Source organism: Mesocricetus auratus, unplaced genomic scaffold (genome assembly GCF_017639785.1).
Source record: "Mesocricetus auratus isolate SY011 unplaced genomic scaffold, BCM_Maur_2.0 Super-Scaffold_100010, whole genome shotgun sequence".
In the NCBI taxonomy this organism is placed as follows: Eukaryota; Metazoa; Chordata; class Mammalia; order Rodentia; family Cricetidae; genus Mesocricetus; species Mesocricetus auratus.
In genome coordinates, this window is record NW_024429194.1 from 35,784,852 (window position 1) to 35,812,207 (window position 27,356).

The following is a 27,356-nucleotide window of genomic DNA, read 5'->3' on the forward strand; positions in this document are numbered from 1 at the left end:
CACCACATATACACATACCACACCACACACATCATATACACACACCATCATACACACTACACATACACATACCACTCTACACACATACACATACCCCACACCACACACACACACATACCCCCTCATCTCACACCACGCACTACACACACACCACATACCACACACGTACCACACACCACACCACATGTACACATTCACACCATCCACACACACACACCACACATACACCACACACACACACAAACCACACATACACCACACACACCCACAAACCACACATACACCACACACACACACACACAAACCAGACATACACCACACACACACACAAACCACACATACACCACACACACACCCACAAACCACACATATACCACACCACACACATACACACACACCGTAGCAGACCACATGTCTGCTTCCTTCATATTTCTCAGTTGGATCTCAGAATACATGTGAGTGTGAAGCTGTGAGGACCATCTGAGGAATGGCTATAGGAGCCTGTCCCAGGTGGTCCTCTAAGGTTGCAGAGGACTTTATCTACCAGGAATGGAGGAGAGTAAGCCATTCTGTTCCTCAAGATCAGGCCTTGGTGGAGGTAAGGGAGGTGTGTGTGTGTGTGTGTGTGTGTGTGTGTGTGTGTGTGTGTGTGTGTGTGTGTTAGAGAGGGGGTAGAAGGACAAGAGAGAGAGAAAACAGGAGATAGGCAAGAGCAAAGTGAAATGCGTTATAGATGTTGGAGACGTGTGTGAAGCCGGCAAACACAACTTATTTATGAATGAAGCCACAGCCGCTGAGGCATGGAAAAAAACACCAACTATTAACACTTAGAGACCTAGTTTTCAGTTCCCACTTATCACATAGCTGCCGCATGCACTGGGCAGGTGACCCTGCTTCTCTCCTTCGTTCATTATCTGTGAAATGGGGATAATGAGATTCTCCTTTCAACGCTGTCACAGGAGTCAATCGAGGACACTCAGCAGTTAGTAATGGGCCCTTGCTATTAATCGGCAGACATCTTCACTTCATGTTAGAAACGTTTAATACACGAGTCAACTAAATGGCTAAGGCTACCCTCAGCAGAAGTTACAACTTATTAAAAAATCTAACAGATTACTACCACTTTGCAAAATTCATTATCTACAAACTATGACCTAGAAAAATATTGAATATGTAAGAATAACAAAATGAACGAATAAAGCATTCAATGATGAAGCTGTAAATAGTATATTTAATGTGGATCAAAAACAGATGGACTTATCTGACATATTAACTAATGCTTATTTTGCTGACAGAATGAAACTTCATGAATTATCTCGATGAAAATTTTTAGGAAACATGGAAACAGTTATTTTTTCACATTTTATTTCCCTATTTTGAATGCATGTGTGTGGATCTTAGTGTGTTAAAATGTGTATATGTGTGGACCTGAGTGTATTGTTGTGTGTGTGTGTGGACCTGAGTGTTATAATGTGTGTGTACCTGAGTGTGTTATTGTGTGTGTGTGTGTACCTGAGTATGTTATAATGTATATGGGTGTGGGCCTGAGTGTGTTATAATGTGTGTGTGTGTGTGTGTGTGTGCATGGTGGTTTGAAAGGAAATGACCCTCAAAGAGAGTGGCACTATTAGGAAGTGTGGCTTTGTTGGAGTAAGTATAGCCTTGTCGGAGGAAGTGTGTCACTGTAGAGGTGGGCTTAGAGGTCTCATATATGCTCAAGATTCCATCCAGTGTTTCAGTTCACTTCCTGTTGCCTGCATGATGTATAGTTCTCCTGCACCATATCTGGCTGCACACTGCCGTACTCCCAGCCCCCATGCTCCTGCCATGGTGATAATGGACTGAACCTCTGAAACTGTTAGCTTCCTCCACAATTAAATGTTTTCCTTTATAAGAGTTGCTGTGGTCATAGTGTCTCTTCATAGCAATAGAAATACTAAGACAGTGTGCCAGAATGGCTGGAACAATGTGAAGCCTTCATATCCATTCCATCAGTTTTCTTAGTGAGTCTTTTAGTGGTTCCTAAGAATATCAGTTTGGGCATGGGGGGTCAAGACTGTGATGTGGACAGACTCTGGATAGTCAGAGCTGCCGGGTGGGTCCACTAAGCAGAGCAGACCCAGGAAGTTCCAAGGAGGGAATGGGGGGAGTTGGGACTAGGCAGAACCCACATTACTTCATGAGCATAACTCCACTAGCACAGACACTGAGATTGACATTTAATAAATGGGGCCTCCTGAAACTGAGAAGCTTTTGTAAGGCAAAAGACACAGTCAACAAGACAAAATGGCAGCCCACAGAATGGGAAAAGGTATTCACCAACCCCACACCTGACAGAGGGCTGATCTCCAAAATACACAAAGAACTCTAGAAGCTAGTCACCAAAACACCAAATAATCCAATTAAAAAGTGGGGTTCAGAGCTAAATAGAGAATTCTCAATAGAGGAATCTAAAATAGCTGAAAGACAATTAAGAAAGTGTTCAACATCCTTAGCCATCAGGGAAATGCAACTCAAAACAACTCTGAGATACCATGTTGCTCCTGTCAGAATGACTAAAATCAAAACCACCAATGACACTTTATGCTGGAGAGGATGTGGAGAAAGGGGAACACTCCTCCACTGCTGGTGGGAGTGCAAACTGGTGCAGCCACTTTGGAAATCAGTATGGTGGTTTCTCGGGACAGTTAGAATCAGTCTACCTCATGATCTAGCAATTGCACTCTTGGGCATATACCCAAAGGATGCACATTCATACAAGGACATATGTTCAACTATGTTCATAACAGTATAGTTTGTAATAGCCAGAACCTGGAAGCAACCTAGATGACCCTCAACTGGAGAATGGATAGAGAGAATGTGGAACATTTACACAATGGAGTACTACTCAGTGGGGGGAAAAACAATGGAATCTTGAAATTCGCAGGCAAATAGATGGAACTGGAAGAAACTATCTGGAGTGAGGTAACCCAGTCACAGAAAGACAAACATGGTATGTACTCACACATATATTAATATTAGACATAGAGGAAAGGACCAGCCTAGAATCCATACCACCAGAGAAACTAGGAAACAACGAGGATCCTAAGAGAAAAATGCATAGTCTCCCGAAGAAGAGTATAGAGACAAGAACTCCTGAGCAAATTGGGAGCACAAGGGGAGAGGGGAGGGAGGAAAAAGAAATGGGGAGAAGAGGAGGGGGTGGAGAACAAGAGGGATCAGGAAGACAGAGATATGGGAGGAATAGCAGAGAGCAAGAAAAGAATAGAGGGAGCCAGTATAGGTTTAAAGAGAAACCTGGCACTAGGGAAATATTCAGAGATCCACAAAGATGACCCCAACTAAGGCAGTAGTGGAGAGGCTGCCTTTGATGCCCTTCCCCTATAATGAGATTGATGACTACCTTAATTGCCACCCTAGAGCCTTCATCTAGTAGCTGATGGAAGCAGAAGCAGACACCCACAGCTAAGCACTGAGCCATACCCCTGAAATCTAGTTGTAGAGAGGGAGGTGGGATGAGCAAAGGAATCAAGACTGTGCTGGAGAAACCTACAGGACTAGCTGACCTGACCTAGGGAGAGCACACAGACCCTAGTCCTAAAGCTAGGGAACCAGAATTGAACTGAACCAAACCGTCTGAATGTGCATACCAGGTAGGAGGCCTGGGCAGCCTATGGGACCTCTAACAGTGGAACCAGTATTTATTCCTGGTGCACAAATGGACTTTGGGAGCCATGCCCTATGGAAGGATACTATTTCATCCCAGATACATGGAGGAGGACCTAGGCCCTCCCCTAAATGATGTGACAGACTTTGATGATCCCCCCTTGGAAGGCCTCACCACCTGTGAACAGGTAGGGATGGGTTGGGGGGTTGATGGGAGGATGGGGGAGAGGAAACGAGAGGTTGGGGATTAATATGTAAAATGATTGTTTCTAAATTTTAAAAAAAGGACAGGAAGTGTAGCTCAGTGGTGAAGCATTTGTCTAATATGTGCAAATCCATGGGTTCAGTTTATACCATCACCAAAAACAAAACCAAAACCAAAGGAAAGCCAGACAAGTACAACGACCATGTTTGTGTAGGAGTGCTGTTGTTTCTGTATCAGGCATCAGAGGCATCTAAATTAACTGCTGCTGGTAAAGATAAACTGGGAAAAAATAAATAAAAATGATAAAACTTGTTTTGGAAAAAAAATATCAGTTGGGTCTTTTTGTTCCATGTAACCCTTCTCTTCTCTCCCTTTTCTCTGTTCTTCTTGCCTCTAGTGGTTTTGTTTGAGGCTTAGAGTAAGTACAGGATGATGCTCACGGCAAGCGTGAATAGGGCTTTATCCTAGAAGACAGATGCAGGACAACTGATCAGAGAAATTGTTGCAGAAGGGATTGGAAAGAGCACTTGGGACATGTATCATGACCACGTGCACATCAGACAGAGCCAGTGTACATCTCTGATCTTATTCTAGCCCCTTCCTGTCCAAGTAAAGATAGCTATGTCCTTTCATCATCTCCAATTTTTAAATAATACCTCCTTGCCACACCTTACAGATAGATAGCCCTGCTCTCCTGCCTATTACAATCTGATATCTGTCTATCCCAGCAGCAAGCATTGGATAGCTGGAGCTAGTTTTTTTAAATGCAATGGGTAGCCTTGTGAGGTTAGGCTCCCCTCTACTGAGAGAATAGTTAATGATTATGAATGCACACACCAGGTACATATATACTGAGCTGAGTACTTGCATGGAGTCCATAGGTGTTTTCTACTGTCTCAGGGGCTAAGACAGAATTAATTGTTAGAGATTTGCAGACTGAAGACCAATATAGAATCAAAACAAAAATACCTGGCCACACATCATATACACCTTTAAAGGGACACCTCTACTTCCCTAGAGGAGGGTGTGGGGGAGAGTTAAGGGAGAAAGAGCCATCTTTCTGCAGGTCTCCTCCTCTGGCGGATACAGGTATCAGTTTTACAAGTCTAAAATGCCATTCAGTAACTCCTTACTCTAGGGGATGATATTTAGACCAGGAAACCTCCTGAGAAGCTGGTTTGTGTTTACAGTAGGGAGACTTCTTTTCCATATCTACAGTGCTTATGTTTCCATGTCAAGGGAGCTCTGTCAGGATCTTACACAGCACAAAAGCCAAGGTGCTTGCTCAATGGCCATGACATGAACAAGTGAATCAGGTGCTTTGAAAAGGGATTTGAGTGAGCAATAGAAATACACCTTTGCAATCTGGGAAGTGATTCTTTGCAATACCGTGAATATTCCTCTCTCCCCTTCCATCTCTGTGTTATTCCCTCCCCTGCTCCCTTCCCTCCCTCTCCCCGTTGCTTCGTGGTAGTTACACAACACTAAATATCCCCCCTCTCTCTAATCCCCCTGTTTCAGTATTCTGGGGTGGGTGCAAGTGGCTGTCAGCACCATTTCCAGGTGACTCCCTGAGCTGCCCAGCAATGTGCACACACCCTTAGATGAGAAAGCACTTCTGCCTCTCTGCCTTTGGCCTAGTTTATCCGCCAGCAATTTCTGGAGTCTGGTATTAGGTCGTTTTTCATCTGTGAATCTTTTGTATAATTTATAGATTCTCAAATAGTCAGAAACTGCCCGAGACTAGTAGAAATGGTTAATCTAACATTCCCTTTTAACCAATAAATGCATGGCAGCTTCAGAGAGAGAAATGGTCTTTCCCATGTGACAGGTAGAGTTGGCTGGACCGAAAGCCAAGCGTTTGTCCACAGCTCTGTATTGGCCACCTAGCCTGTTGCTGTCACCAAATACTGGATACAGTTCATCAGGGCAGGTAAGACACTGAGGCAGGAGCATGAGGCAGCTGGCCACATCTTGTGACAGACAGGAAGTAGAGAGATGAATGCTGGCCATCAGCTTGCTTTCCCCTGTCCTCTGACTCCTGGGATGGGCCTTCCCTCTCCAGTTAACCCTGTCAGGAAACACCCTCAGACATACTCAGAGGTGTGTTTCCATGGTAATTCTAAATCCAGTCAAGCTGACAATGAAGAGGCACTATCCTATGTTCCAAGAGCATCCTCATCCCTTATGTCATCAGGGATGTGCCCTCAACACCCTTGAGGCCTTAATGTTGTCACCCATAGCCTCACTCCTAGCCAACCAAGCATCACAGATATACTTTGTTTTAGTGCCATGAACACTGAAAGATGAAAGGTGTAGGCTCTTCACAGACACGCTCCCCCAACCCTGTTACTAAACGAGCAAGTGTGAGAAAACTCATTCCTTGAAGCAGCGGGCTGCTTTGTGCAGCACACAGCTTCTTTTTTTTCCTTTTCCTTTTTTTAGTTTAAATTAGAAATAAGCTTCTTTTACATGTCAATCCCAGTTCCATCTCCTTAACCTTCTCCCTTGCTCCCCTCCAACCCCCCATCCCATTCCCTTTCTGCTCCCCAGGGAGAGTGAGGCCTTCCCTAAGGGATCTTCAAAGTCTGTCATATCATTTGGAGCAGGGCCTAGGCCCTCCCCCATGTGTCTAGGCTGAGAGAGTATCCCTTTATATGGAGTGGGCTCCCAAAAGTCCATTCGTGTACTAGGGATAAATACTGATCCACTACCAGAGGCCCCATAGATTGTCCAGATCTCCAAATTGACATCCTCATTCAGGGGGTCTGGAACAGTCCTATGCTGGTTTCCCAGCTATCAGTCTGAGGTCCATGAGCTCCCCCTTGTTCAGGTCAACTGTTTCTGTGGGTTTCTCCAGCCTGGTCTTGACCTCTTTGCTCATCACTCCTCTCTCTCTGCAACAGGATTCCAGAGTTCAGCTCAGTGTTTAGCTGTGGTGCCTGCTTCTGCTTCCATCAGCTACTGGGGTCAACCTTGTAGATCTCTGGACATTTCCCTAGTGCCACATTTCTCTTTAAGCCTATAATGGCTCCCTTTATTATGGTATCTCTTTTCTTGCTCTCCTCTATTCTTCTCCTAACTCAATCTTTCTGCTCCCTCATGTCTTCCTCTCCCCTCCTCTCCTCCCCTTCTCTTTCTCCTAACTCCCTCTCCCCTCCCCCCATGCTCCCAATTAGTTCAGGAGATCTTGTCCCTTTCCCCTTCCCTGGGGGACCATGCATGTCTCTCTCTTTCTCTCTCTCTCTCTCTCTCTCTCTCTCTCTCTCTCTCTCTCTTTTTTTTTTTGGTTTTACGAGACAGGGTTTCTCTGTATTGTTTTGGAGGCTGTTGGTCCAGCCTGGCCTCGAACTCACAGACATCTGCCTACCTCTGCCTCCTGAGTGCTGGGATTAAAGGCATGCATCACCACCGCCCGGCCGATGCATGTCTCTCTTAAGGTCCTCCTTGTTTCCTAGCTTCTCTAACAGTGTGGATTGTGGGCTGGTACTCCTTTTCTCTATGTCTAAAATCCATATATGAGTAATTTCATACCATTTTTGTGTTTTTGTGACTGAGTTACCTCAGCCTAGATGGTTTCTTCTAGTTCCATCCATTTGCCTGCAAATTTCAAGATTCCATTGGTTTTTTTTTCCCTACTGAGTAGTACTCTATTGTTTAAATGTACCACATTTACTTTATTCATTCTTCAGTTGAGGGGCATCTAGGTTGCTTCCAGGTTCTGGCTATTACAAACTATGATGTTATGAACATAGTTGAACATATGTCCTTGTTTGTATGAATGTTCATCCTTTGGGTATATGCCCAAGAGTGGAATTGCTGGATCATGAGGTAGACTTATTCTAATTGTCCTGAGAAACCACCATACTGATTTCTAAAGTGGCTGCACCAGTTTGCACTCCCACCAGCAATGGACGAGTGTTCCCCTTTCTCCACATCCTCTCCAGCATAAACTGTCATTGGTGTTTTTGATTTTAGTCATTCTGACAGGAGCAACATGGTATCTCAGAGTTGTTTTGAGTTGCATTTCCCTGATGGCTAAGGATGTTGAACACTTCCTTAATTGTCTTTCAGCTATTTTAGATTCCTCTATTGAGAATTCCTTATTTAGTTCTGAACCCCACTTTTTAATTGGATTATTTGGTGTTTTGGTGACTAGCTTCTAGAGATCTTTGTATATTTTGGAGATCAGCCCTCTGTCAGGTGTGGGGTTGGTGAATATCTTTTCCCATTCTGTGGGCTGCCATTTTGTCTTGTTGACTGTGTCCTTTGCCTTACAAAAGCTTCTCTGTTTCAGGAGGCCCCATTTATTAAATGTCAATCTCAGTGTCTGTGCTAGTGGTGTTATGTTCAGGAAGCTGTTTCCTGTACCAATTTGTTCAAGGGTGCCTCCTACTTTCTCTTCTAAGAGGTTCAGTGTGGTTGGATTTATGTTGAGGTCTTTGATCCATTTGGACTTAAGTTTTGTACATGGTGACAGATATGGATCTATTTGCATTCTTCTACATGCCAGCATCCAGTTATACCAGCACCATTTGTTGAAGATGCTCTTTTTTTCATTGTTTAATTTTAGTTTCTTTGTCAAAGAGCAGGTGTTCATAGGTATGTGAGTTAATATCAGGGTTTTCAGTTTGATTCCATTGGTCTACCTGTCTATTTTTGTTCCAATACCAAGCTTTTTTCAGGACCATAGCTCTATAATAGAGCTTGAAGTCAGGGATGGTGATGCCTCCAGACATTCCTTTATTGTTCAGAGTTGTTTGGGATATCCTGGGTCTTTTGGTTTTCCATATATAGTTGAGAATTGTTCTTTCAAGGTCTGTTAAGAATTGTGCTGGGATTTTGATGGGGATTGCATTGAGTCTGTAGATTGCTTTTGGCAAGATTGTCATTTTTACTATGTTTATCCTGCCTATCCAAGAGCATGGGGAATGTTTCCATTTTCTGGTATCTTCTTTAATTTCTTTCTTTAAAGACTCAAAGTTCTTGTGATACAGGTCTTTCACTTGTTTGGTAAGCTTTACCCCAAGGTATTTTATGTTGTTTGTGGCAATTGTAAAGGGTGTTGTTTCTCTGATTTCTTTCTCAGCCCATTTATCTTCTGTATATAGTAGGGTTACTGATTTTTTTGAGTTAGTCTTGTATCCTGTCACTTTGCTGAAGGAGCACACAGCTTCTTTAAGTGGCCATTCTGCTCAGTTCCCTAGCACTGAAGTGTGGTCTGGAGACCAGGGTTAGAAGAGGAAGGGATAGTTCTTTTCCTTTCTTGCCTTATCTTTCCCTTCTTCTGTCTTCAGAGTGCGAGGGGGCATATGTGTACATGCAAGTGGGTGAAAGCCAGAGGTTGACATCACATCCCCCTTTACTGTCCTTTGTGTTAGTTTTTGATGCAAAGACTCTCACCACACCCAAAGTTCCCCCACTTTGACTATAATGGCTGGTCAGTAAACCTGCGGGATCTGCTGGTTCCATCTCTGCCCAGTGCTAGGGTTACAGGCATGCCTCTCTGTACCTGGCCTTTGTGAGAGTACTAGGGACACACACTTGGGTTCTTGAGCTTGCACAGCAGGTTCTCATCCTTCTAGTCCTGCTGTTTTTAAGCTCAGAGTCAAGATCTCACTATGTAGCCCACACTGGCCTTGAAATTGTGATCCTCCTGTCTCAGCTTTCCAGTTGCTGGCACTACAGGTGTATGCCACCACTCATAACTTATCAAAGTTTGAGTCAACTACTGAAAGATCTGTTTGTTTACAAAGGCAGGAATCAATGCCCTCTTCCTCGGGCTCTTCCTAAGGGCTACAGACTTCTGTGGTGGTTGACGTTATCACTGTCACAGGGAGGATACTGTACTTGGTCATTCGTATCTTTTATTCTGGCCATTCCATTTTCATTGGTACATTCTGAGCTTATACCAGACTAATGTCTTATTCCTCATGAAGTATGAATGAGGACAAGGACATTGAGAGGGAAATGGAACTGATTGTGCTTTTTTTTTTTTGGTTACAAATTAGAAGCTTGCCGTGCCTTCATAAGTTATAAAATGCCATTTCAACAGTCCCCTTAAAGGAAATGCTCCCCGTCCTAACTGAATTTATGATGAATTATCAATAAAAATTGACAATAAAAGTCCAAATGTACAATAAACATAAAGCTGCTTAGTAGTTACAAGTTGATGGTTCATTGCCTTGAGTTTTAAAGTATTAATAAATTAAAGTTTCCTTGAAAATTCTGAACTTCATATCATTAAAAGGAGTTTTTTGAAAGCATCATCTTCACCTATGTATTTTTAGTGGCTCGTTTTTGTCACAGGTTCACTACACCACTAGTTCAATAGATTACAGACGGGTTAATCGTTAGTTCTACTTCCTCTTTATCTATATTCACTCCAAGTAACTGTGAAGCACAGTTGAGCCTCGGCCCTGTTCTAAGCATTTTATAGTCCCTTATTCTTTATAGTTTTATCAGATAAGTGCTACTGTTACTCTCATCCTATTGGTGAGGAAATAAGGCTCAAATAACCAAGTTGCCTAACTGTCCCTGAAAACCATATGCACCAGTGCACATTCATGATTGAAAGCTTGAATTATCTTACTTGTCATGGACATGTGTATTGGCCTTCACTTGTCACCTTTTGTTACATTTGTTCTGGGAACTGCAATAACATAATACACACATCATTCAGAATAATTTTTCCCCAATCATTATCACATTCATTTATTTGAATGAGAAAATGTTAATGTCTCTCTGAGACAATTGTAGAGGAGTGCTGGACCACTGATTCAAACTACAGAAACACACAAATGAGCATGCGTCATGTTAGCACACATCAAGCTAACACACAGGCATGCTAGCACCCAGGCATGTGTGCACACAGGCATGCTAGCACCCAGGCATGTTAACACCCAGGCATGTGTGCACACAGGCATGCTAGCACCCAGGCATGTGCGCACACTCTTCAAGGTGAAGCTTGTGTTTGGAGAGCTCTCTGAAGTAGAGGGGTGGTTACACTAGTGACAGTTGCAATGTCTTCTTTCTTTCGTGGGAAGCCAGAAGCAAGTATGAGAAGAAGGTTTAGAAGCTTGGTGTTCTTGTAGTGAGCACCCTGACCATGCTGCATGGGAAGGTCCTTCACCTTGGCTATAGTCCAGGGACAAGATGACCCCTAAGTGGGGCAGGTGCTGGCTGCCCTGTACCTCCTTTGGTCCTTCCCCTCAAAGCTTCTCTCACCTGCTTTGGGGGTGAGGACCAACCCTTCTCTGTACCTCCTGCCATGATGCTTTCACAGCCAATTACAGTTCTATTTCATTCCCAGCAAGGGAGCTGGCAGCTTTGGGTCCCCTCAGCAGGACTGGCTGGCTGCAATTAATGTCTCTTCTAGAGCCTGATCAGCCAAGGGGAGGCCAGAGTATTTATTTTACCCCCAAGCTCACATTTAAATTAGCAAATGGAGGGCTTCCTATCTTGTTGCCTATATTCAGAATCCTCAGCTAGTTCAAATGTATTTAACCCTTCATATCTCACTCTTGGTGGAGTTGTATCAGGGAGCCAAGAGACCATCCCTGGACTGGATGTTCCCAGGAGTAAAAGAGAAGAGACTTCTTGATTGTTCTTTTTAATATCCCCAATTCAGAACAATAGGATGAGCTGGGGACCCATCAGCTCTCAGCTAGAGCAGAGGGTTCAACAGAAGCTGTAGACATAAAGCTCAGTGTTCTATTGGGCCTCTGAATGCAGAAAACAATATATAAGAATGATTTGCTTAAGGAAAGATGGAAAGTTCAAATGAGGGAAAATAAGGAGAGAAGGGAAATTAATACAAATTTATTAATACAACTTTATCATGTGGCATACATTTTACATATAGTAGAATGAGAAATTGCTACAAAAGTGCACTTTTACAGGTAATGGAACTAAGGCTCAAGAGAAGGAAAGTGTCCAAGGCCATCTAACTAATGCTGTGGAGCAACCATATTAATGGCCTCCTTCTTGTCACTTCATTTGGGCTATGGCCAGTCACATCAGTTCCAGAGGAGCTACATGACTTGCTTTGGGATGTGGAACCTTGACAAAGGTGATGGCAAGCAGAGACTTAAAGTGCTTGATGACTAAGGCCTGCTCTCTCTCTTGCTAGTGGGAATTCTTGTCACCGTGCCAACAAGCTGGGCAGTATTACTAGATGATATAAGATGCATGGATCAAAGTGGGGTCATCCCATCCTGGATCAGCCAATATCTAGCCAATTTATAGACCTTGAATTGCATCCAGTCAAGGTCAGCCAAACAGTAGCAGGTGAACCATTTAACTACTTTGTAGATTTGTGAAGAACAGTGAGTGGTTGACTAGGTTTTAGGTTTAGGCATGCATATGCAGAAGCATAGTTGGCAGCTAGGGTTGACTGACAGAGCTCACAGATGGCAGAGTCTGGGCACTGTCCATTCATAATGAAGAAAGAAAAGGTTGGACTTGTAGCAGGGGAAAACATAGGCTCCAATAAGATACGTTTTAACCTCAGGCTCTCAGTCGTGAGGTTTTACTGGAAAGGCTGTACTATCTCTAAATTTGGGTATTGTAAAGGGTATTAGTGGGCATGCACTTGACTGGCAGCTCTTCCATGCTCCAAGTGCTTACCCCTTCAGCTGCCATCTTGGAATCTGGGTAGTGCAGAGATTCTTGACAGAAATTCTCAAATCATCTCTATTTTCCATCTATCCCTCTGAGAACGCAAATCCTTCAGGCTGAGATCCTGCATATTTCCCTGCCCAGGTATATCATGGCCCTTCATGGCTGAAACAGTCCCTCCTTTTCTAGACTTTCTTCTCTTGCATTGCTCATTGCCTGAGTCTTACCACTGAAGTCTGCCCCTTCCAATGAAAGGTCCAGAGGCAGATTATCCACATTTCCCCAGGCTTCTTTCTTGAGTCATGTTACAATATCCTCAGCAGATAGCTCTTAGACTATGGAGAAGGGGCAGGGCCTCGAGTACGGAGCAACAAATGGAAGCAAATGTTGACTCTGGTATTAGTGAACAGCACTATCATTTTTGAAGACTAACATGGCAACCTGTATCCACAGTCTTACAAATGCCCATGCCCTATGAAGGAGTGGTCCATTCCAGGGTTCGCCCCTGAGGACACCTGGACATGATTTGTGAAATCAGGAAAATCACTGGAGGAATTCTTATAGAACAGGTATGACTGGGAAATGCAAGTTAAAAATAGGCTGTGTATTATGTTCCTGTTTGGAGGGCAATTATGTGGGAGGGGGCTGTAGTTAAAGGAGATTTGAATTTGTAATCAATCTTACACAGTTTCAAGAAACAGCTTTCATCTCCCATCCCAGCCTCTGGGCAGGAGCATAGACATAGTTGGAAAGCGTGTCTTAAAACCTTAAGTCCAGAGGCAAACGCGGCTGGCTGCGGACTGGTCGGCATCTCCCTGCTGAGTTGCGGTCATGTTTCTCCAGTATTACCTCAACGAGCAGGGCGATCGCGTCTATACGTTGAAGAAATTTGACCCCATGGGACAACAGACTTGCTCTGCCCATCCTGCTTGGTTCTCCCCTGACGACAAATACTCAAGACACCGAATCACCATCAAGAGACGCTTCAAGGTGCTCATGACCCAGCAACCGCGTCCTGTTCTCTGAGGGTTCGTTGATTTCATGTGCTTCCCGCCCCCAGATCGATTATCAGTAACCAAACGCGTCAGTCCCGTGAGCAGTGAAGCCTTCCCATGCTGTTTGGAATCCTATGTTACTACGTGATTGAGTCTGTCGTGATGGGCATCGCCCGTAAAATGAACAGTCTTAACTTTTTTTTTATGCTTTGAATTACTGCCAGGTTATTAAAGAGACAATGACTTGAAAGTTCAAAAAAAAAAAAAAACCTTAAGTCCAGCAAAGATCTATAAAAAGTGGCTGAAATGACCAAGGATGTGAGAATGGGATCTAAATATAGGGCCTTTCAGCACAGACAGATGATGGCCGAGGGGAAAATGAATGAAGTGTCAAACAATCACAAAGTCTAAGAAGAGGAGCACTGGGGCTGGCATGCCAAGTCCCAGAAATGATGAGAACAGTACGTCACAAGCGCTTGCTGAGTGGCCTGGTCATCTGACCGAGATGGAAAGCAGCAGAAGGGTGTTATATTTTATTTATCAGCCCCCAATTAAGTGAAACACAGGCAAAAAAAAAAAAATCACGCCGAGAGCAGATACCCTGGATGAATTTGGAATGTGTCTCACCACGTGAGAATGTCTCTTGGGCTGGGCCATCTTGCATTTTCGACACGAGGACTAAGAGGTGGTGTTCCACCCAAGGCTGCTGAGTGTGCCTGAAAAGTGACTGTCCTCAGTCCTTGGGGGGAAACAGTGCTGATCTGCATCTATCCCCCCGACACCCCCACCCCAACACCCCACACACCCCTACCCTGGTCCTCTATCACTTTTACCCTACAAAGGTTTCTATGCCTGAGCTCAAAGAGTACTTTGGGAGGTGCTGGTGAGCAAGGAGAGGCTCTTGGGTTCCTTCCATTTGTTGGGATTGGGGGCAGTCTAACCAGGGCTGGGGTAGGGAAGAGTACTTTTAAGACAACCCCGCCTCTCTCTCTCTCTCTCTCTCTCTCTCTCTCTCTCTCTCTCTCTCTCTCTCTCTCTCTCTGTGTGTGTGTGTGTGTGTGTGTGAGAGAGAGAGAGAGAGAGAGAGAGAGAGAGAGAGAGAGAGAGAGAGAGAGAGCCACAGGATTTGAAACAGAAAATAAAATTGCCAAGATAACAGCAGCCCCAGTAACTTGGAACTGCTTAGCCGAAGCGTGGAGCCAGCAGCCTGGAGTCTATTCACATGCCAGAGTCATTCAAATTCGCTTAGCATGCTTTCTGCTGACAGGGAGCTGCAGCCAAGATTTCAGGAATAGTACGCTTTCCTGAGAGGTGTGAAAAGAACCGAGCTGGGTTTGCAGCAGACGCTGGCATGGGCATCCCAGTCCTGAAGGGATATGGGACCTGCTCTTGGGAGCATAGAACCTGGACAGGGCTCAGGGTTGAATCCTTTCTGTCCCATTGTAGCACCCTAAGGGAGGCCAACACCTCTCTGGGCTTCAGATTAATCTGTCTAAGACAGTGGTTCTCAATCTGTGGGTCACCACCCCTAAAGGGTCACATATCAGATATTTACATTAGGATTTATAACAGTACCAAAATTACAGTTATGAAGTAGCAATGAAAATAATTTTATGGTTGGGAGTCTCCACAATATGAGCAACTATATTAACGGGTCACAGCATTAGGAAGGTTGAGAACCATTGGTCTAAGTAAAGTATAAGGATTGTGAGGCTGATTTGAAGAAGTCCAGTATACAGGAAGAATTGACAAACAATAGACAGGCTTACCATAATCTCTTTAAAAAGCAGGCAAAAGATTACAAGGCAAAAGTCTTTCTTCTTCTGGATCCTCTTTTGTTGCTAAACTCTTCTTCTTAATTATAATTGTTAACATATATTAATTATGCAAACTAGTGGGTTTCGCTACAGTTTTCATGCGTGAATTTAGTACACTTTTTGATCATGTCCTCTTTCCTTCCTTTTTTAGTCTTTGGCCCTGCCCTTGATGCTTCCTCTATATTTTCTTTTCCCACCAACACATAAGACTGAAACCATACCCAAAGCAGGAAAGGAAAAGAATGACAGCTATGACCAAACATAACTTAATACGTGCCTCCACTCAGTGTCACAACAGATAGAACTCATGAATATGAAAAAGAAGGCTTGGGTGGGGAAAGATAGGTCCTAAAAGGGAGGGCCATGGGGGCTGGGCAGTGAATAAGGATTTGGGTCCCTGACTTTGTTCTTCCCTCCTCCCAAAATGCCAGGATAGATATCAAATACCTGGAAACTCCAAGCTTGCTCACAAGTTATCATCTAGTCTCATATTCCTGGCTAACAGCAACTTGAGGCTCACAGGTTTCAGGCTCGTGAACTCTAATTTCAAGACAGCAAAGTGAGGTCCTTGGTGGGGTAATAATCTGTGTAGTGCTCTCATTTGCAGAGCCGGTAACCACCTCTCTTTGCTAGGGTATGAAAAGCTTCAGCAGAGGTAGACATACATGGAAAAGCATGGTAATCATGCTGCCATGAATACTCCCTATGTGTTCCATGTGGATTCCTAGCGTTTCTCATTGCGTCTTACCCCCATTTAATCCTACTGAGAAATTTAGCTAGACAGGAAGTGCTTTTGATCCTACCTTAACCCCTAAGAAAACTTGCCCAAGATCACGTAAGTAACACATAGCAGAGCCAAGGGCCTCACCAACCATGTCACACCATGTCATTCACATCGGGTGCTTAGGACAATGCGTGGCTGCTAGCACGTATTCAAGGGCATGGATTCACAAGAGAGGCAACAGCAGCAGAAACACCAGGAGGACAGGATAGACACAGATGGCAAGATGGGGCTTGGAGAGGAGTAGCTGACTTGCCCAGTGTCTCTCACCCAGCAAGCGAGAGAATTGGGATTTGAACCCAGAATTCAAAGCTGTGATGGAGATTGGCACACAATGAGTCCCCAAGAAGTTTTAATTCTTGGTGCTTATTTTTATCTTTGTGTACATGAAAGTCTCGAAGTAATGTAGGAGGCAGAAGGTTTGTTAATGAGTAGCTGGTCCAAAACTTTACAAAGTGAGTCAAGCCAATTTTGCTTTAAGTGGGTCTTCATGGAGTTGAATTCTCTGGGTTGTATCCAGCACGGGGATACTAAACAAGCTTCCCAAGTGATTCTGACGTTCTGACGCAGCCTCAACTCAGAAAATGTTGGATTGAGGTAGAGATCACTTAAACCCAGAGTCACCAGCCCGAGAGTGGGGAAGCTGGGATTGCACCTGGGAAAGGTCTTTTGTGCTTTGAGGAAGTCAGGGTGACCCTTGAAGGAGCCAGGGGTGACTCTTGAGGGAGTCAGGGGTGACCTTAAGTACCTAGATCCCTGATCTGAAACATCAGGAAGTAACATGTGATTCCAGCCTGTTTGCACCTGCAACCTCCACTAGATCCCCTAAACACTCCAAACGATGCATTAATCACAGCGAATGAAAACTAATTTTAGGAGAGTTTCACCGCAGGGCCTCCAAGGAGTATTGTAAAAGTTTTGCACAGTTGAGGCTGTACGCCCGCTGGTGTGTAAGGACCACACAGGACTGATTAGAGAGGGCAATTCTGAACTTTCCCCCTAACCTGTCAGATGATTTGGCCTGGTTTCTGGAACAAAAAGAGAACACAGTGACCTGGCATCTCTGAAACTTCCTGAGAAGTGTAGTAGCCTGGAAGCTTGGACATGGGCCCAGCCCACCGTATGCAAATAGCCCAATTCTAGCTACTCAAGGCTTATCTAAGTTGTGCTTTTCTATTGAGCCAGGCAGAGGAATGAGGCTGGATCAGCCTTTAATTCTGGCTCTTGGGTGACAGTAGAGATGGTGATGATGAGTTAGACAGAAAGACAAACAGACATGAGAGTACGCATTTAGGCTGTTAGAAATCCAGATACAATTATGAACATGCACATTAAGTATGACCTTCCTTCTTCCTGCCAGCTCTTCAATCCTGAGGTTTGTTTACTATGCAGATCATGTTTGACTTCACAGAATTGGATGTTATTTAAATTCAATTATTGTGAGGTTAAGTTCTTCTCTCTAGTAGCAGTTGAGTAAATTTAGAAGCTGTTAGAGGGAATAGGTACATTTATCTTATACCAGTTAAATTATAGGGAGAGAAGCATGGAAGGAGTGAAATAATTACTAGGGTAATGAATGTTGCAGTTTGGAGGGCTTGGGTTCATCTGCTCACCTTCCTTGTCCCTTTTAGAATTTCTTTTGCTTTGTTTTTGAGGTGATGAGCAGATAGATTAGGACATTTTCTGTTAAGATGGACGTAGATTGTATGTGTGAGGCTTTATGTGTCCGCGTCTGTGTGCTTCTGAGAGTCAGTAGCTGGTATGAGAATAGAAATAGAGATAATTTTGTAGGTTAATTGGATTTTGTATAGATAACTACGGTTTATTAGACTTTAAATCTCCCCCATCTTAGTAATAGAGTTCTCTTTTCGTTATATCAAATTATCTCACAATTCATAATTCCCATTCCGCTATTATTGGCCTACTGTTGGTTCCTTGAAGCCAAGATTTGACCTTAGATCCATTGAGAAAAGCATGGTCTGTCTGGGAAGGCAGTATGGATGGGTGGTGGAGTTAAAAGACTCTCTTCAGAAAACAGATCTGTTCATACACTGTCCAATACAGCATGCACAGAATTCAGGATGGCTTGTCTTTGAACAATAATGGGTTTTCAGGTCTTGGGGCATCTTTAGAGGTCATCATCTTCCCTTCCCTTCATCCTTCACAGTCGTTGGCAAAGAGTCCATCATGATAAGTCATTTTTGTCTTGATCCTGATGTCAGAATACGTTGACTCCCACAATCTGGAGAATGAGGAAATGATTGTCTGCTGTCCTGATGGAAGAAGACACTGGGATTTTCCAGATTATCCCAGCTTTGTTTTGGGCTTTGTCTCTTCCTGTCTCAACTTTTCTCCACACACCTAGAAGATGGCGATACAAACAACTGATCAATGTTTTGGACCAATGATATTGCTTGTTATGCCTATAGTCAGAGGTAGGTGTGTGTGTGTGTATGTGTGTGTGTGTGTGTGTGTGTGTGTGTGTGTGTACTATTAATAGTTCATACTGTTAACTGGTCCCAGAATGTGAGGGCTTCAAGGAATAAAAGAAAACAGTGTCTGACTTTCCCTGTCAGCTACCTGTCATCAGAAACACTACCTAGGTCAGACACTAGGAAGTCTCTACCTTCTTTGGCATCTCCATGTCCCAAACACACACACACACACACACACACACACACACACACACACACACACGCATGCATGCACACACACACACATGCATGCATGCACCCACACACAACCCCTATGACCTAATTCTTACCCCTATACCCATCCCTCCCTATCACAATATGGAGTTCTAATCTGGAGGGGAAATTATGACTTTAAAGTTTAGGTCCTGTGGGTCTTCATAGCAAAACAACTTCAAGGTCCTGGATTTCCCTTTACTGATACAGACTCTCCTAATACAGACTCTCTGAGCAAGCTTTAGTGGACTGTTCCACTTATGGAAATCTTTGTCTCTTAACTCTTTCTCAACAAATGGCTCCTTCCTACTAAAGTTGGAAGCATGAGGGAGGAGTGAAGAGGAAATGAGATCCTTCACCTTCATCCTCAACTCCCAACTGCTTTTATTCATATTTCACCTAGAAAGTAGGAAAAACTCAGAAGTTTGCCAAATTTGTGTGTTAAGTGTTGGCTCTCATCTAACGGGGTCCATCAACATTTGACAAGGTTGACGGCTCCCCTTTTCCTAGCACACTTTGTACTCTTCCTCAGCTTTCAGAATACCATGTTCTTTCAAACCTGGCTAGCTGTCTGTTTCCAACGTCTTCTGACTTCTAAACTTCTGATAATTCACTGGGAGCAGACCTGGTGCCCCTCTTTTCTGGTGTGTGTTTAAACAACACCCCCTCATTCCTAATGAGTCTCATGCTCCTATCTGGTCTCAGCCCCAGATGTCAGGCTAATGGGTATTCACACTTGATAGCTGATGGGTCTCTCGTGGTTGATAGTTTCAAAAGTGAGTACCCAATCTTTCCTCCAAAACCTGCTTCTTTTTGGTCTTTCTCAATTCAACTAAAAGCAACTCACCCATTCTTCCCAATGCTCAAGGCAAAATTAGCATCGTCCTCTACTTTCCTGTCTTGCACACATACCACAGCTAACCTCCAACCAACTTCAACAATGTATTTCTTAGGCTTTGTATTGATACCATGTATTCATCCTCTACCTGGATGATTGCAATGGCCTTCTATCTCCAGATTCTGTCTTTATTTCCCTCCAATCTGTCATGCATAGTCACATCATATCATTTGAAGTAGGCAAGAAGAAAGGCTTAGAGACTAAGAGAGTCTCCATGGTCCCTTGCTCAAAACATTCAAGACTACCTATCTCATTCACAAATGCCAAGCCCTTACTGTGGTCCATAACCCTTGCCTCATCTGTTTCCTCACCGTTGATCCCTATTTTGAGCTCTTCTATTTTCCTTCCTCTCACTTACTCAATCTTAGTATGCCAGTGTCTTTGGTTTTCCTGAAATATGTCACGTTTCTGCCTCAGAACCCCTGCGCTTCATCTTCCCAGTGCCCAGAATGCTTGGTCCCGTACATCTGCATGGCTTACTCCTTTGCCTGCCTCACATCTTAATTCAAATACCCTTTTTCATAGGGCTTCCATAGCCATTGGCTATGAAATAAAGTTACTATTCTAGTTGCTCTGACAAAATGCAAGAATTTTACTGGATTCTAGATCCACGCAAGTGGACACCCAAGATGAGCCACCACAGAGTTCCAGGGAATACGGTCCATTATTGCAAGAACAGCCATCCAGTGAGACTATGAAGCATCCAAAAGCAGTAAGCAGAAAGAGATAAATGCCTGTACTTAACTCCTTTCTCAGACACTCTGGGCCCCAAGCTCTGGGATGCTGCCACCTCCACTCATGATTGGTCTTCCCTCAAGTTATGCATTTCCAGAAATGACTTCATAAACACACCCAGAGGTGTGTTTCCATGGTGATTCTAAACACAGCCAACTTGACAATGAAGATTAACCACTATGCCATCCTATTTAGAATTTCAGTCTGCCTCGTCCTCCTCCATAGTCCCTTTTCCCTTTCCATGCTGTTTTCTCCATAGCATATCACAGCATATCTTAGGTAGACACAACTGACTTGTTTATCTGATTTATTGTCTCTCTTTATCAGAGCGTCATGCCTCCCATTCAGAAGATGGAACATAGTACGTAAATACTGCATGAACAAAAAAAAAAAAATGACTGAACCCGGCATAGAGCGGTCAACAAGTTGATCAAGGTCACACAGTCAGAGCCTAGATAAAGCCAAGACTGTCTAGGACGAGAGCCAGGTTCTTAATCACCATGAGTCTCAATAAAGGAAAGTAACTGTAAACTGTGCCCTAAGGCTGGTGTGTTATGGTTTCCTTGTTTTGATATCCCAGAACAGCAAACTCCAGCCCAGTTCGGGGCTGTCTTTGCCACAAGATGCTATATCTATTTCTTGCTACTCAGTGTCAGGATACCTGGTTATGGATGAATGGAAAAAGACAGTCTTAGGCTCACCTGGTATTGCCATAGCAACCAGGTAACTTAAGGACTCTTGAAGCCAGACCTTCAGACTGAAAAAGACAAAAAATGAAACAACCTCAAAAATAAACAAGAAAAATCTGTGAATGGAGAAAGAACTGCAGCTACCAATTGCCCCATTGGTAGAAGATTCTTCATCCTTTTCTTGATCCCTTCCACCAGGTTAGTCACAGCCACAGCTAGAAAATTGCTGCCTATAGCACAATGTCAACCCTAGAGAACTGTGTTCTTCTCTTGTCTAGCACCCCTAAACTGAAGGCCCCTCAAGTATTCCCTGTGTCCTGTAGTAGCACAAGGACATTTCTGGACTAGGAATCTAAAATAGTGTGTCCTGATTCCTGTCCCAGAAGGACAGACTTCCCTCTAATCTTAACTTCTCTCTGTGACCCAGCTGAGCCTTTTCTTATGTCTCTTGTTCCCTTCTTACCTGTTTGACCAATCTTAGCATGCCCATAAGGAAACTGAATTGTAACAGAAAAAAAAAACCTGAACTGAAACCTTAAAGACATGTGAATTAAAACTGCAATTTAGCAAGAGGACTTACTTCTGCTGGGGACTGCCAAGCCCTTTGCAAACTTCATCTCATTTGATCCTTTAAGGAGATGAGAGTTGTCTGTATTTGGAAGGTAAATAAACAGAGCATCACAAAGGTCAGAGGCTTGTCTACATTTGCTTAGCTAGTTATGGGCAAAGAGACATCCAAAACCCAAGTGCTTGATTTGTAAATTGCATTTTCTTAACTACTCCCCCTCCACCCCACTTAGAGACAGTTTCTTCGTTGTCCCAAAGCCCTGAGAAGTGTCTGATCCCTTTGCATTTAGTGAGCCCCTTTGACCACTGGAGTTTGCTGCACTCTGCCTTTAGTTTATTATAATTGTCCCCACCCAAAGGGTAGAGCCCAGGAGCTTGGCTAGAAGGCCTTGTTCTTCCCCGCACCCTGGAGCGTGCATTGTATAGTCCACACCTCTCCTGGGCATCTCCAGTTTGCCTAGCTGCTGGGCTATCAGTGAGATCAGGTATCAGCCTAAATCTCAGAGGATATGAAAATGATGCCACACCAGACTGTGTGTACTGAAGCAGGGAGAGGAGACAGGGCTGCATCTGGCCGTCATGGGAGATTTGACTGAGGGGCCTGAGGTGGGTCAGAAATATCCCTCCCTCCTCCAGGGAGGGAGACAGAAGAGAGATACACAGCACAGGCTTCAGTGTGGTGGGATTCAAAGGCTGGTGCTGTCCAGAAAGCCCTGGTTTTTCCCCCAAGTCATTGATAGGCTCTGTGACATGGACTAAGACATTGCATTCTCCTTCTTTTTCTTCTTCCTCCCTCCCCTCCTCCTCCTTCTCAAGACAGGGTTTCTCTGGCTGTCCTGGAACTCGCTCTGTAAACCACAACGGCATCAAACTCACAGAGATCCGCCTGCCTCTGCCTCCCGAGCGCTGGGATTAAAGGCATGCACCTTACTTTTGAGACAGCCTCTCAGTGAGACCTGCAGATGGCCATTTTGAAACTAGGCAACTGACCAGTGAGCCTCAAGGATCCTCCTGTCCCTGCCTCCCCAGCTCTGGGTATTCAAGCATGCACCACCATGCCCAACCTTTTATGTGAGTGTTGGGAAGCAAACTTCAGGTCCTCATCCTTGAGCAACAAGCACTTCACCAACTAAACTGAGCTATTGCTGTAGCACTCACCCCACCCCTCATTTTAGCCATTACTGCTGTTCACTGCGAGGAACTTCTTCATTAAGTTTAACATGATTCCATTTTTGCTGCCAGTTATGTTTATCCTGTTGCTCTTGAAGACACATGGGTATAACCAGAAGGGCCTAGGCTAAGTTGGCATTTCCCCCTAACCAGTAAAAGGACTATGGTCCTTATCCTGAGGGTGGAGATGTACGTATGTATGTATGTATGTATGTATGTATGTGCATAGCACTTGCATAAATGCAAAGTTTAAAAGAGCTTCTTCGTTGATTTTTTTTTTAAGATCTAGCATTGCTTTGTTCAAAGGAGGTTTGGTACCCTGTTTACTAATACTTGTAGTGCTAGAAGTGAATCCCTTTTGGTCTGCCTTTTGGATTGTCTAGTGCGCATGTCCGGAACTGACAAGTTGTTTCAGGGAAGCACTTTAGTTCTGGCCTCTTGGCCCCTGAGCCAGGCCCTGGGACCAGGCTGGGCCAAGCACCCTCCCTCTATTAATAGGTAAGTGACTGTTCAAAGGGCTCTAGTGAGATCTAATGGTCCCCATACAGAGCCAAGGTGGAGAGCCCAGATCGTGCTATCAGCTGTTTCCAGCCAGTAGCTTTTCATGCTTTTTCTCCTAGCTGCTGCTTGGGAAACAAGGGGTGCGGGGCTGCTGTCACTTGGTTTCATTGCCAGCGACCGGAAGTAATGTCTTTTACCTGATCGGCGACTTGACATGGCTGCTTAACAACCCGATTAATCAAACCTAGCTCATCCTGTTAGAATTAATGAGCCTAGGAAACGCTGCCATGAATAATGAGGGCTTTGCCCCTCCCCCAGCACCTCTCTTCACTCGCCCCTCCCATTTCCTTCTCACAGCCATAGCACAGATACTCAGCACCTCAGGGAGTTTGAGTTTGCTACGCATACCGAAAGGCCTGCAAACGTGCACAACTCCTATCTCCTCTTCGCTGCCAGGCATCACAGAACCCGAGACTGGCTATGTCCTGGAGAAGTAAAGTGTCTCGTTCAACACACCGGAAGTCCATGATCAGATGCCAAAGTCAGATTGTTGTCTTATGGTACCAAGTGCTAGGAATGTAACGTTGTGCAAAATACTGCCCTGTGAGGGGGTCACAGTGCAATGACCTGGAGACTAATGGGGAGTGCCATGAAATGGGGTTGGGAAAGGCCACAGTGAAGAGAAGCTATCTGTGATTGAGGAGCAGCGTGGGGAACTAGGTGATATTTTATGATGCTGGATACCTGAGTATCTCTGCTACCTCTGGTGGTGGTGGTGCACGCCTTTAGTCCCAGCACTCAGGAGGCAGAGGCAGGCAGACCTCTGCGAGTTCTAGACCAGCCTGGTCTACAGAGCTAGTTTCAGGACAGCCAGCCAGGGCTACATGAAGAAACCCTGCCTCCAAAAACAAACAAAAGTGATGAACATGGTTCCTATTCTCATAGAGTGGACAATGCACAAGCCTAGGATGACATTTGGTTTATTTTTTTTTTCATTTAATCATTCAAACACAAAAGGTTGCCAAGTGCTTTTCACTGTAGGGCTTAGCACCAGGGAAAGGGTGTACAAAGATGTAAACCTTGCCCCTGCCTTCCAGGGGTCCTCTGAAGGGCAGATCCTGGTGGTCGTGAGCTGGGTTCTCTAAGGTGACATGCTAAATTCATCCAGTAAAGTCGTCTCAGGAGAAGTCACGGATGACTCCCTGCTGGAAGTGGCATTAGAGCCATCTGAAAAACAAAATGAACCACTTGAGTAACTGAGGACTTCACACAAGCCGAGATTAAGGTTTTGTATAGGAGTTGAAAGGGAAAGATGATTGCAGAAATCGTAAAAAGGAGATGGCTGGTTCTGTAGTCTACAGTGAAGAATGTGACTAAAGATGCAGATGGGTACACTTAGGGACCAGAAGATCCTGGGCTCGCTTATCCGTGGTTGAGAAGGCGTAGTTTCCTAACTGATGAAATATTCAAGTTAGCAGGGAAATGGCTCACGCGGTCCTATCCCAAATGTAGTATCAGGAACTGGGCTGGGCATGGGTCCTTTGATAGGAGTGACACAGAAGAGCTGAATCCAGAACGAGCGATCTGGACTGGAAGCATAGGGAGCCAAGGAAGAGCAAGACTCAAGAGCAAAGGCCCGAGTAAGATCAGAGGGGATGCAGAGCCCAGGTGTTAAGGTCCCGAGGAAACATGGAAGAGCTGAGTCACTGGGGATTTAATGAGCAAAGAGGGTGGACAGGCAGCTGGGAAGGACAAAGAAGGCGAAGAAAGACAGAGCCAAAAAGGGGAGATGGTAGCCGGGCAGTGGTGGCACATCCCTTTAATCCCAGCGCGTGGGAGGCAGAGGCAGGCGGATCTCTGAGAGCTCGTGGCCAGTCTGGTTTACAGAGTGAGTTCCAGGACAGCCAGGACTACCCATAGAAACTCTGTCTTAAAGAGCAGGAAAAAAGAAAAAGAAAGGGAGAGGGAGGGGAGAATAGCTGGTGAGGTTCACAGAGGTTCCTTGGTGTCACCTATCCTGACACCATCTAACTTGGCCAGATTTGTTTCCCAGATTCCAATGCTCCTAAGCTGGTCTTTTGTCCTTTGCCCCAAAGTTGGCTGGAGAAACCCAGGGCTTCGGCAAGGACGTTAGCCAACCTCCACAGTCCCCAGGACTCAGGCCTGACCTGCATTTCTTTTCCATTCAGGGACCCTCCTTGGAAAGCATCATTGAGAAGGCCAGTGTCTTTGCAGGGAATACAAAGGCTCGTTCTATGGACTACAGGCATCCCTACACTTGGTCAGGGTGACCCAGGTGGCATATTTTTAAACTGTTACAATCAGGCTGATGAGAAGTTTTAGAGAAAGATTCCCTGAAGGACTAAGGGGGGTCTGTACGGGGTCCTAGGTTCAATCACCAATACTACAACTACAAAATCTATCAGATTCCCTCATCTGTAGATGGCTGGAGATGGTGGAGGCTGTCCTGGTTTTGATCTGTATGCTCCAAATCACTCCTGTCTCCACCAGCATATTTCTGTCATGTCACCTCTCTAGCCCTGTGGGAAGTCGGGTTTGGTTGAGTCTCCAAAGAGAAACTTGTGGAGCCTACCACCCACCATTGAACTACAGAAGGCTTCTGTGGGCATCCAAAGTCTGTGTGTGTGTGTGTGTGTGTGTGTGTGTGTGTGTGTGTGTGTGTGTGTGTGTGTGGTGTGTGTGGTTTTTGAGACAGGGTTTCTCTGTATTGTTTTGGAGGCTGTCCTGGCACTTGCTCTGTAGACCAGGCTGGCCTCAAATTCTCAGAGATCCACCTGCCTCTGCCTCCCAAGTGCTGGGATTAAAGGAGTGTGCCACCACTGCTTGGTGACATCCTAGATCTTAAGCAGTTCAAGAAGCATTGTTTTGTATATTTTCAGGTAGGAGGAAGATCTCAGAACTGGTAGTTTAGCTGACTAAAGCTGCTTGGCTTCTATGGTGGGAATGTTGGGGTCGAGGCCTCTTCAGTAGACTCTGGTGCCTCCAGACAGAGCTTGTGGCCTGGATGGAGTGGCCTTATCTGACCTTTGAGAGTGGCTCAAATCAGGGTTTCCATATCCATCCACCTATCTATCACCTGCTGGACTGAGGCTCTAGGCTTATCATATTCCTTCTTTTTCTCCCACAGGGAGAGCTGCTAAGCCCATGCCGCTGTGACGGTTCAGTCAAATGTACCCACCAGCCGTGTCTCATCAAGTGGATCAGTGAAAGGGGCTGCTGGAGCTGTGAGCTGTGTTACTACAAGTACCATGTCATCGCCATAAGCACAAAGAATCCTCTGCAGGTAAATCCAGGCTTCCCTCATCACCTGCTTTATAGTAGGGGATTACTGAACCTCAGATTCAGGGCAGCTTGGTGACTAGGAGCCTCACAGTCAGAAGAGGAGGAAAGATGTTCTTTCCCCTTAAGTCTAGACAAGATGGGGAAGGGTTGGGCAAAGAGAAAAATATACGACATACAAGGAAAGTGGTCAGGGGAGATGGATGGAAGAGACAGAATAAGTAACAGATGGGTTAATGAGAAGAGGAAAGGTAGGAAAGAATGGGAAAAGAGAAAAGGGGAAGGAACAGAAAGACAGGGAGGGAGGGAGGGAGGGAGGGAGGGAGGGAGGGAGGGAGGGAGGGAGGGAGGGAGGGAGGGAGGGAGGGAGGGAGGAAAGAGAAAAGCAAAGACAAAGAGAACAGGTAGGTGACTAAGGATACATGGTGGGAAAGGTTAGGCTTGAGTTAAAGCCAAGGGCTTAAAAAGAAACTGTAGACGATGGCTCAGCGGTATTCTCCAGACTTTAATGTGCTTGTGATTCAGCTAGAGTCTTAGCAAGTGGACTTCAATTCACTGGTCTACAGCAGGCTCTGAGAGCCTGTATTGCTAACAAGCTATGGGGGATACTCCTGCTGGCCCACAGACCACACTTTCTGTAACAAGGGACAGAGTGGGAAGGAATGGAGAAGAAACAGCTAAGAGGGCCAAAGAAAATGGAGGAGGGGTTGTGCCTTAAGGAAGAAG

The 27,356-nt window shown here is 44.8% G+C and overlaps 2 protein-coding genes across 2 annotated transcripts in view; both read left to right on the forward strand.

The window, feature by feature from the left end:
- Positions 1–27,356, forward strand: part of Marchf4 (membrane associated ring-CH-type finger 4) — a 115,806-nt gene that overhangs the window by 65,907 nt on the left and 22,543 nt on the right. The window contains exon 2 of the mRNA XM_005070513.4: positions 26,479–26,634. Coding sequence (XP_005070570.1) covers positions 26,479–26,634 — 156 coding nt within the window. The remainder of the gene's footprint in view (positions 1–26,478; positions 26,635–27,356) is intronic.
- Positions 13,273–13,735, forward strand: LOC121142796 (H/ACA ribonucleoprotein complex subunit 3-like). The gene has a single exon (XM_040753365.1). It carries the CDS (start codon positions 13,322–13,324, stop codon positions 13,514–13,516), a length of 195 nt encoding a protein of 64 aa, XP_040609299.1. The 5' UTR covers positions 13,273–13,321; the 3' UTR covers positions 13,517–13,735.